Source organism: Boleophthalmus pectinirostris, unplaced genomic scaffold (genome assembly GCF_026225935.1).
Source record: "Boleophthalmus pectinirostris isolate CB_2022bp ecotype Guang Dong unplaced genomic scaffold, ASM2622593v1 HiC_scaffold_5, whole genome shotgun sequence".
Taxonomy (NCBI): domain Eukaryota; kingdom Metazoa; phylum Chordata; class Actinopteri; order Gobiiformes; family Gobiidae; genus Boleophthalmus; species Boleophthalmus pectinirostris.
This window is the reverse complement of record NW_026571404.1, coordinates 13,523,994-13,536,016: the sequence shown is the minus strand read 5'-3', so window position 1 is coordinate 13,536,016 and position 12,023 is coordinate 13,523,994. Positions and strand designations below refer to the sequence as shown.

Below are 12,023 nucleotides of genomic sequence, written 5' to 3'. Positions count from 1 at the left end.
TTCAGAAAACTTATTTTACTAAAATCAAAGGAATGCATTGCAAAATAGGTCTTCAGTATTAGAAAAAAAAACATTTTTTTTTATTTATGACATCAGCTGCCCAAAGCAATTCACAAGTATAAAAGAGGGAAACAAACAATACAAAAAGTACAAAACAACAGATAAAAAATACAACAAATTCTGTACTTGGATCACAGCGATCACTGATTGGTTATTGATAATTTTGCTGCGCTCTGATTGGCTCCGGGACCTCAAGGGTCGCTCAGAGTTTTCCGGGGCCATTTCACGTACACGTACACTCCTGCTGCAAAAACATAACACATATTGAAATTGAAATGTGTTAAACAGCATCTGAGTGATACATTTTTGTTCCATTTCATTTTTTTAATAGTATAATTAAACCATGAAGGTCACTGGGGATTTTAATATGTCGCCCATTAAAAGTACCACCTTCTTTTTGATGTGTACGGGACCAAAGCCAAGTTTAAGGACAGTCAGGTGTTCACAGCAAGTTTATATTGAAGCAACAGTGTTAATCATTGTATTTCTATGATGTTTGGGTAATATGTTTAATGTTTATCTATTTTTAAGGAATACCAGAGATGAGGAACTGGCTACCGGGCTGGAGAGAAGGGCCCTGCAGTCTCTGAAGAACCAAAAAATTGATACACCCTTCCAAAACTGCAAACATTTTTGGCTAATTCTCATACTATAATACATTTTACTAAGTCACAACCACCATCAATCAAAATTATGTGAAATTGCATCAAATACTGTACGTTTTTTCCAGTTTAGCTTGTTTGCTCATCAATACTTACTTACTGGGTTTAACAGACGTCAACACATTTCCTCTGTTTGAGCTTCCGTTTCACTGGCTGCCTGTGTGTTTTAGAATCGATTTTAAGATTTTACTGATTTTAAAGCTCGTTTAGGTCTTGCACCAAGTTACATTTCAGAACTTTTAACCCCGTACGAGCCTCCCGCAGACTTAGATCCTCAGGCAGGTCCCTGTGGCTGTTCCAAAGTCCAGACTCCGGACGAAAACTGATGGAGCCTTTTCAGTCCAGACGCCTCAGCTTTGGAACGACCTGCCTGAGGAGATAAGGCTCACACCATCAGTATCATCTTTTAAATCACTTCTTAAAACTCATTTTTATCAGTTGGCCTTCCTTTAACTGTTTTTTAGCTTGATTAGATTCCTTTTTATTGTATTTATTTATTTTAATTTATTGGATTGTTTGCATCATTGTGTCGTTTTGTATTCCTTCTGTATGCTATTTTTATGCTTTTTGTATTGTTCTTTGCTGCTTGTACAGCACTTTGCACACCTTGGTTTTAAAAGTGCTTTATAAATAAATATGTATTATTATTATTACAATATATTCTCCAGTGCTGATGTAGTTGTGCAATTCTACCACTAGATGACCCCACAACTTTTAAAATAATGTATTAACGATCTAATCCTCTCCAAGATTCTACTACTGTATTTTAATATAACAGTATTTTTACACACAGGCGACTCAGTTTCTTGAAATGTTGACTTTCTTTGTAAATGTTAAAAACATAAAATATAAAAACATGAAAAAAACTATTGACAGGGACCCCTGCTTGTCTCCATGGAGATGTTATTGTTCCATGTGAATGTATGGCATTCAAAAAGTCCATCTATAATTTATTTTATTCGAGGTGTTACTATTACAAAAAATAATAATAATAATAAAAATCTTGAGTGTATCTTGTAGCCTAATGCCGTATTGTGGAACAAATCCGGATAAAGCAATATTATTTGTATTCTGTTCCTCATTTCTGTAATGCAATTCTGTTGGTTTAAGTTTATCAGTAATACTATTGTTATCCTCAGTTTCTCCACTTATATTTATATAGAGCAATAGGCATGGGTCTACGAAAATATGAGACAAAAATAATATTTTTAATGTTTATAAGTAAAGAGGGGGCCAAAAAAGACTGGGTCCCGCTGTATTACTCAGGCTGCACTACAGCGTCTATTCACAGGCGCGATCCCACTACTGAGCGGCACGGGGGCTTTGACCTGCTCCGTTTCCGACCTGGGCCGGTGCACCCCTCCTTAGACGACCTGGTGGTCCCGGGCTCCCCCAGGAGCACCATATCGATACCGAACTTAGTGCGGACACCCGATCGACATAAGTCCGCTGCAGCTCAGAGCTCCTGAGCTCAAACGATCCGCCAGCCTCAGCCTCCCGAGAGCTTGGATTACAAGCGCGCGCCACCGACCCGGCGACACCCACAGAGCTCACGAGGACATCTGAGGTTTACCTGTGTGACGTCATACATTTGTGGAAATCTCATTGGTTTAAAATGGAGGAGATATAGTATAAATAGTTAAAACGGTTCTAAATACGTTTTTTTCATCATGAGGTAAGTCTTAATGTTTTTGTTTCCAGTCATAGATTATTGTCTGGCTGTTTAATTTAAAAAGTGTTTATGAGTGTAAATAGTTTTGGTGCATAATTCATTATTTGCACTGTTCTATTTGTAGGAATCCTGAGCGGTTTTCACGAGATGAACTGTTTGAGTTCCATGGGATCTGGTCAAATCATTATTACACAGACAACTGGGACAATCTTCAGAATTTCCAGGCAAAGCCAGATGACATATTGATAGCAAGCTTTCCCAAATCAGGTTTGTCTCTGATAAAAACAATATTGTTAATGTCGCATTTTTAAGTGTCCCTTTTGTTTTGTAGGACAAACCTGGACTAGTTACATAATTGATTTGCTGTGTTCTGGAATACCTGAAGAAAATCTACCTTCCTCTCACATATCTCTAAAAATCCCTCCTTTAGAGATAAACTTTCCACTAAAAGATGGTAAACAGACAGCTCTTAAAAGGTCTAACCTTCTGTCAATCACAATATAACATGTGTTGTCTGATCAGGGACCGTTTTCACCGGAGTCCAACATGTAAACTCTTTGCTCACATCTCCTCGACTCCTCAAGACTCACCTCCCTGTTCAGTTTGTGCCAAAGTCTTTTTGGGAGAAGAACTGCAAGGTATGTGCATTCAACATGCATAAAATAAACAGATTATTCTTAAACAGGTGTACAAGGAACAAAGCACTGAAAGGGCACCTGGTTCAATATGTGAAATGATCCACAGATGATTTGAAGCCCACAGCTCCACTATACAGTGCATGAAGCTCACATGTAGGGGAGATAGGGGCACAGTCACACTTTTTTTTAATTAAAGTCTCTGTCTCTCTGAATCTGGACAACAGAAATGTAAAATGTATTCATATCAAAGAAAACAAACCATCTTAAGCTTAGTCTATACAATATGTGTACAATTTCAAAAGAAGCACTAAAGATGTGCACTACACTGTAAAAAAAATCCGTCGTTTTTATAGGAAAACGCTGGCAGCTGGGGTTACCAGAGCTTTCCTGTAAAAAAATACAGTAATAGTTAATAACTTTACAGAAAACAATGTAAATCAGTTTACGGTTTTTGAAATCACGGTTGAATCACATTTAAAATCAGTGAAATCTACACAAAAAAGTTGTTAATTTTGCATAACCGTGTTGTAAATAAATAGACACCTTCCTGTATTTTTAACATGAAAAAAATGCTTATTATGCATCCTTTCCTGTATTTTCTACATAACAAATGTTTTTTGTGCACTGATTTCTTATCAAATTAAAAATATAAAATATTTTCACAAAAAAAACAGTTTAAGCTGGCAAAACGACAGTAAAAGTTTATATTTTAAATTAAGCTTTTCTGTAAATTTTACATAAAATCTACTCATAAACGCAGTATTTTTATGTTTAAATAATACAGTTGAACTGTAAAAATTACCTGTTAAACCTGCAAGATCATAAATTCTACTGTTACTACTGTAATCATTACCAAAACATGCAATAATACATGACAAGAAAAATATCACTTAAAACATTTATTTAACAGTCTCAATATAGTAACAAGTTGTAAACAATTAGATTTTTTTCAGCATATAGAACAAAAATTGCATTTCAAAGAAACCACTGAATCAAAGTTCAAAGATAGCCTCATTATTGCAGAATTTTTTTTCAGTTATTCAAACAATGCATTCTCATGGTGTTGTTTTAACAATATCAAGCATGTGACTGATTTTCAGCTGAACTAAATTAACACTCATTGATCTATTGAATGAGTCATTTTACAGTATTGGGCTTTCCCTTAAAACAAGTTTCAAGTGCCAGGCACACAACAACCAAATTAAAATTGTGTTTACTTGCTAAAACATAACTCTTAAAATGACTTGAATGCTCTCCTGGGGGTCACATTGTCCCGAAGAATTTTTTATTTTTTTTTCCTTCCCGCTCTCTTGGGGCGGGAAGACCCAAAAATGTATTTTCAAATAAATTCTCGCCAGGCGAGAAAATACATTTTTGGGTTTGACTGACCCGCACCAAGAGAGAGGAAAGGAAAACCGTTTTTTTTTTTTTCTTCAGGTCAATGTGACCCCGAGGAGAGCATGATGGTTAAATCAATGACATATTATGCTTTAATTAACATAAATCACACTGTAGATTTAACAAGGCAAAAAACTTCCGGTACCTCTTCACAAACGAACACAGAGTCCAAAGATATTCCAAAGACTCCATCAGACAGTTCATGTTTATCCTTCCCGCCACTCGTGATCAGAGAGTTCTTGTATCAGGGTGAGGACTCGAGGGTTTACATTGAGACGACGCTTTGAGTTTTTACTCTCCACTTTGGTTCCTTTTTCCGGGTTTATCAAGAAAAAACACATATAAAATAAAATATTGCATATTAAACATTTTTATTTATCAGAATAAAATAAATAAACTACAAAATATATTTTCGAATAAAATTTATGTTTAAAACACAAATCTGTCATTTTAGGTCCCAGAGTAGCAGTCCCAGCCCAGGACTGAAGTCAGACCCAGAGTAAAGTCTGGGTCTGAGTCCAGGTATCAATCTCAGTATTAAGAAATGTGTAAGCCATATTTATTCACCTTTGAAGAAACTCAAGAGTTGAAGCCAGCTCAGATGGATAATGGATGTTAAAACAATAGTAGCTCCCAAACATCAGGCACAATGCAGAAATGAAGGAGGAGATGTTTGTGTTGATAAGGTTCTGATCTAGACTCAGCATGTACCTCGTTGAAGAAAAACATGATGTTCCTATGAATACAATATTAAACAGGGTATTTTAATAAACACCACACACACATGACAAATTCTATAAACTGCAATTAAAAGATATGAAACAGACTTACCACAGACAATAACAGCTGGTGTCACAGGCACTTTCTCCAGTTGGACCTCTTCTGCCAAACATGTATCTTCTACATAGAAGAACAAGGACTCCTCCTTCTCATCAAAAGAAGCTGAGCAGAAGCAGGACCATCTCTTTCACGTCATCTGAGCAGCCACTCTGCTGTCCTCGCATCCTCTGAAGCCGAGCATAAGTCTGAAGGAACTTCTTACTCTTGTTGACACAAACTGTTGTCATGTAGTTGAGAAAGCCTTTTCCCCTTCAAATCCAAATTTCGAGTGAATGTCTCTTTAAGGTCAATCCCAGTGAGTTCCTTGAAGTGGACAGACATACCAAGTTCATCAAACAAAAAATGGCCACTCCTCTCTGAGGTATTTGATACTTTTTCCCTGGTTGACTTGTTTGGCGCTGTGTGTAAAAAGTGGACTTCATTAGATTTTTGATCTCTTCCAGATTGGCCTCAGATGAATGTTGGTACATTGCTTTGAGTTTTTCCATCTTTTGCTGCTGGCTCTCTTGAGTTTCTCCAATGGGCAGAAATTTGACATTCCACTTAATGCACCCATAAATGTCCTGCATTTCAGCTCTCTGTTCTAAAGGGATCTCATCTGTGTGATCCGAGTTCATCGGTCTCATGTCTTCTTTTTCTTATTTTAGGTGTTGAACCGCGCCTCACATTTTCAATTCTGTTTTGTAACTGTTTAACAAGGGAATGGTAGCCTGCCCCAACAATATCTCCATCTATAACATCTTGTAGAGATTTTGGATATTTTGCTGCCATTTTTTTTGCAACATCAGTTGAATGCTTTTTACCTACATGAGGGTATTTTTCCATCATCTCAGTCACAACTATCCGGACCATCTGTCTCCTCAGTTTTGAGCCTGGCCTTTTTTCCCTCTCCAAAGACTGCATCACTTCCTCAGGAAATTTACTCCATGGAATTTCAAAACTGTTCTCCCACTGTGTATCGAGTCCTGGGCTGCTACTACTGGAGGAGGTTGAAGATGAACTTTGGGGAGAAACTGATAGCAAGAACACAGAGTGGGCAGGTGACAGTTCCAAAGATGACAGTGAGCTGGGCTCAGGAGTCTGGTCTTAAAATAACAGAAAAAAGGTGATGAGTTACACTGTGCATACCATGTTTTGAACAGATGACAAATCCATACATTAAAAGACTGTTTTGTGTACCGTCTTTACTTACATTTCTGTTTCCAAACAGAAAGAAGTTTTCTTGCTTGTATAGGTCTTAATGCAGTCATTAAATCAGCCTCCTGTATGAAATGTAGATCATCATACATCTCAACTCCAATGGATTGCAAGTGTTCTTGGAGGATGTTTTTGGTTGCCAGTGGAAGGTCTGATAGTACTTCCATGATGGCATCATCTAAGAACGTTTGCTCTGTGTCACTCATATTTGCACTAAAAAGAAAACAATAAAATAAAATACAGTAAATAAACTTAAATCAGATAACATTGTGAACTATTTACAGTGTGAGAAGTATAGCATTAGCTTCAACTTTATTTTTCCACAATACTGTGCTTCAGAGGAATGACTTTGTTTCCATTAAGAATGTATGACACCAAAGGATAGAAATCAAGCAGGTCATTAATGTTCATACACTGTAACCCAAGACTGTTCTTTATCACAGAATACAGATGGTATTCTGACAGGAAGATGCCTTGGTGGATATCCATCAAAACATACACAGCCGAGTCATTTTGAATCAAGAAGAGAAGTTCACCAAATTCCACATACTCATCATTTCGGTACACAACAAACTGCCCCTTCTTATATGTAGTGCCCTTGTACTGAATGTCTATGGAGACTGTGGTATTGCTTTCTGAAAAGGCAAACTCCTGGACAGCACATTTAATAGTTTCACTATAAAGGTTGGAGTAAAATGCACAGCTGTCCTTCACTTGCAGTAGTTTAATGCATTCTTGTCCTGCTAAAACATATGCCTGATACATCTGATGACGCTCTGCTAAAGTTTGACAAATGTTTTTTTAAGTTTTTTAAGTGTTAAAATAACCATGTTTACTTTCAAACCTAAGTGTCCATAACCTTATCAGAGGACCAAATTTCAACAACAGTGCTGAATAATGGCGTAAAAAGTGGTGCTTCGGTTTGAGTTTGATTTCAGGAAACAACATCTTCCTCAACTCCAAATACTCTTGGACCAAAATATCAAGATATGCTATCTGGGACAAGGAAATGTTCTGAGCACAAATAAGATCCACAATGTCTTTTAACTGGAGAGCTAACTGCCACACTTCATCTTCATGGTTTTGCACTTTGTCGCCAATTAAAACTGGCAGCAATCTCAAGAAGTTCCAGTTTTGAATGGCTTGCCCGGATAACCTGGCTCCCTCACAGTTGACAGCGCATGGCTTTGTGAGTGCTTCTGATCCTTTGTATTTAAACTGTTTAATGCGCCTGTTTAAGAGTGAGTATGTGAACCTTTTTTTTCTTTTTATGATGTTCTTCAGGTACAGTGCTAGATCATATGGCAAAACTCCCTCAAAGAGGTCATGACCTAAACAAGGCAGCAGACCAGTCTGAGACACATGGAAAGACTCAAGGCTGTTAAAGACAGAGTTTACCTTTATTCCGCGGACGTCTTCAGTGTTATTAGTCTGAAGCTCAGTAACAGCCGCGTTGTATGTCTCAGGAGTGCGTGGAGGTCCACAGGCATTCGGATCAGCCTCAAACTCACTTCTTGTGATTTCACAGTACCTGCAAAAATATTGAGAGCCGCTGAAGTTCTCTGTAAACCCGCCTATGCTATGAGAACCAAGGTTATCCCCAGAAATGCAGTACAGACCCCCTTTTACTGTTTCACCATCTACATTCCAAACATTCCAAATGTCTCTAAGGATTTTAGATCTGCTAACAATTCTGAAAAAATGTTGGCTACTCCAAAACGCTTGAGGTCATTTTCAATGCACAACAGGACCAAAAACATATTATCAGTATTTGAGCGCAAATGGATGGGTATATTTGCTACTGACAGATAGACAGCAAGAACCTTGTGTGTCTTTTTAGCAGAACCCAGGGGGTTCACAATTTCAAATGAATCTTGGTACAAAATCAGTTTGAGGCTCTCAGGGTTTTCGTTAAAGAACTGGTGACATCTGAAATTTTGTCCATTATATAAATCAGTAAAAACCCCTGCTTCAGGATCTCTTAACTTTTGGGACTGCGCAGCCCTCCATAAATGTGACTGCAAAAAGCTCTTCAGAGTTTCTGCCACTGGTATGTAGTAAGCACACTTTTCAGTCATGTTTTTATCCATACCTAATGCCACCTTTTGAGGTTCTGTGTATTTAAACAGTTTTGTGAAGGTTTGATTTCTGGAGTATGTTGTCCTTAACGGCCCCTGATGACAGGAAGAAACAAATCTGACTCTTTAATGCAGTCACAGACTTTAGTGACGGCTTCATCTGATAGGTTTGCATCAGTTTTTAATACAGAACTTACTTTCGTTATTGTGTAAGCTTGGCCTAACTCGTGAACATTTAGCATTTCCTCAACAATAGTCTGTATAGTAGAGGCAGGAATCAGCAGCTGTCCTTGCATTTTAAGGTAAAAGAGACACATGTTCCTGAGCTAGAACTCGCTATCCGTCTCTGGCATATCAACAGGTGCATTAGTTGTGGACATGGCCTCCTGTGTGTTTTCTGAATCACCTGTACAAACAATAACACGTGTAGTCAGTGGTTGAGTTTCTCTGTACATATCATTAATAGCATCAGGAGAGCATGCTTTATGCTTCCTACACATGTGAGAAGTAAATGATGACTTTTTGGTAAACACGTGCTTACAACCAGTGACTGGGCATGCCACAGACCTGCCCTCTTCTATATGGTCATTTAAATGAGCCACAAGCTCCTTCACTCAATGAAAATGGTGTGAACACAACGAAACTGCACATTTCAAATATGAAACAACGGTCTTGGGAGCAGCAGCACATGGAGCAGGTGCAGAGTGCACACGATAAAAATGCCCCTTAAAAGCCGAGTATGTGGTAAAGGTCTGACTACAATTGGCGCCAACACATTTGAAAAGACAATGAGGCTCGTTCCTATGCACTCTGCAATGTAATACATAGCCTCTTAATGTTTCCAATTGTTTTTTACAGAAAATGCAGGTGATCATCTTTAAAATCTCAAGCCTATCTCATTGATTTTAAAATGTGCTAATCACGCACTGACTTACTGATCGCAAATATGGACTGGCGCTAGCTTACACCATGTGCTACTCATTTTCCGTTTTATCATCAGTAAAAAGTAAATGTGAAGCTTACCGTGCAAACTTTAAATGTTTTGAATCGACATCCACAGATCCGAAATGAGGATAATACCGTAGAATGGTCCTAACTCGAAAAAGTATCCAAAGACGTCTCTGCTCTGCTCCGGAGTTGTGCGAGGTTCAGACGGCGCAGCGCGCTCTCGCTTTCGCTCGTTAGTGACGTCAGCCTCAGCCGTGAACGTGGAGCGCATGCTTTTCCCGCTTTTCCCGCCCCCTCGCTATTATCCAATCCGAAACGACCATCAGGTGCCACGATTTCGTCATTATCCAATCAGAGACGAACCTCAGCTGCGCACTTTGAAATTTCAAATTAGGCGGACAGACAGTTCAGGTATAAGTCTGTGGTTATAGGGGAGACAGGTTAAGTTTAGCCTATGATGACAATGCTCAAAAAAACAAAACAAAAAACACCTTTTTAGAGGGATGTTTAACCTGCTCAAAATATGATCAATATCCACAATTTCAATTTCTCTATAAACTATTTTAATCTTTATATAGCCTCCAGAGTAGGTTGCAAATAAATTATAAAAACTATGTTATTATAAATTAATATTTGTATATAAAACTACATACAATACAGGCAATCTCACAGATTCGCAGTTCCATATTATACAGAACAAAATCTTGTGAAAACATTTTTATTAACTCAATTGGCATTGTTCTGTTAATCATGCTACAAGTACAGCATAAGGTTGTAAAGTAAATTACTGATTTTTTTTTTTCCCTGTATTTTCAAATAGAAAATGTCAAAAATCATAGTTTTTACAAGATTTGAATATCTTATTAACAAAAATGTGTAGTTGTGAGTACTACAGTGTTTCTGTGTTTTTGTTACTGTAATTGGTCCTTTTTACAAATACATTTGATTATTATCACATATTATTATTGTAAATATAACATTTTTTACACTATTTGAATGTCTAATTAACAGAAATGTTTTGTTATAAGTATTACAGCATTTCTATGTTTTTATTACAGCAAATGGTAATTTTAACAAATAAATGTGATTATAATCACACATTATTTTTGTAAATACAACATTAACCTCTGTTTTTTAATTCACAATGGTTTCCTGTAATTCATACAAAAATCATATGTCTTTCATTTTACCATGCATTTCTGTAGGCATTTTACAGAGTTACTGTGTAAATTTCACGGTCATTTTTTACAGTGTACATAATGAGGACATCTAAAGTTTTCATTGGTGACAACTGCGTTTTAGGGCTCACTCTGCTGTAACATTTTCTCAGTATGACGAGAAAAATGAATATGACCATTATTTATTGAACTGGATGATGTTTTATTTGTGCAGATTGTGTATGTGGCTCGTAACCCGAAGGACGTGATGGTTTCTTTTTACCACTTCGACCAGATGATCTTACTCCACCCAGAGCCAGGAGAATGGAGCAGCTTCTTCCAGAGATTTCTAGAGGGCAAGAGTATGTGAGCACTAATCAATTACTCATAAAGACTGTGACTTACAGTATGTTTTCCTGATGCAGCGATGCATGGATCTTGGTACGACCACATTAACAACTGGTGGAAGAAAAAAGAGACCTACTCCAACCTGCATTTTGTCTTTTATGAAGATATGGTGAAGGTATTTATTCTGACTTAAAGGCAGACACAAATGCAGTAGGAGACTTTGATCTAGATGTGTTTTGTTTCAGGACACAAAAAGAGAAATTGATCGACTTTGCAGCTTCCTTGGTTTAATTCGTTCCTCTGAGGAAAAGGACATAATCAAAGCCAGAGTGCAGTTTGATGAAATGAAAGAAAGTCCAACTTTCAACTATGCGACATTTCAACCAGTGAAAATTGACATGTATATGAGAAAGGGTAGGCTTATAGTAAAATATCATATCAATCATATCATATAATGACAGTTATGAAAATGATGGAATATGTTTCTGTTTGGCAGGAAAGGTTGGAGACTGGAAAAACTATTTCACTGTGACTCAAAATGAGGAGTTTGACACCGATTACAAGAAGAAAATGGAAAACTCCACAATTCAGTTTTGCACTGAAATATAATAAATAAATTCAAATATGAACTGTGAAGCTTATTGTTTTTCATTGGCCAAATATGATGTGAATGTAATTGGCCTGTGTGACAAACAGAATTCCAGCCCAAACTGCAGCTCAGCAGTGTTGGGAAGTAACTGTATATGCAGAATAATAATACTTTGAGTGACTGTATTCTGGTTCCGGTATTTTTTTCATTTTGTAGTATTCAGAAAACTTATTTTACTAAAATCAAAGGAATGCATTGCAAAATAGGTCTTCAGTATTAGAAAAAAAAACATTTTTTTTTATTTATGACATCAGCTGCCCAAAGCAATTCACAAGTATAAAAGAGGGAAACAAACAATACAAAAAGTACAAAACAACAGATAAAAATACAACAAATTCTGTACTTGGATCACAGCGATCACTGATTGGTTATTGAT

The 12,023-nt window shown here is 37.1% G+C and overlaps 1 protein-coding gene across 1 annotated transcript; it reads left to right on the top strand.

Annotated features, from left to right (window-relative positions):
- Positions 1-2,376: 2,376 nt before the first annotated feature.
- Positions 2,377-11,607, top strand: LOC129411490 (cytosolic sulfotransferase 1-like). The gene is made up of 8 exons (XM_055162388.1): positions 2,377-2,397; positions 2,519-2,661; positions 2,726-2,848; positions 2,917-3,032; positions 10,886-11,012; positions 11,076-11,173; positions 11,244-11,412; positions 11,495-11,607. Exons 1-8 carry the CDS (start codon positions 2,393-2,395, stop codon positions 11,605-11,607), a joined length of 894 nt encoding a protein of 297 aa, XP_055018363.1. The 5' UTR covers positions 2,377-2,392.
- The last annotated feature ends 416 nt before the right edge of the window (positions 11,608-12,023 follow it).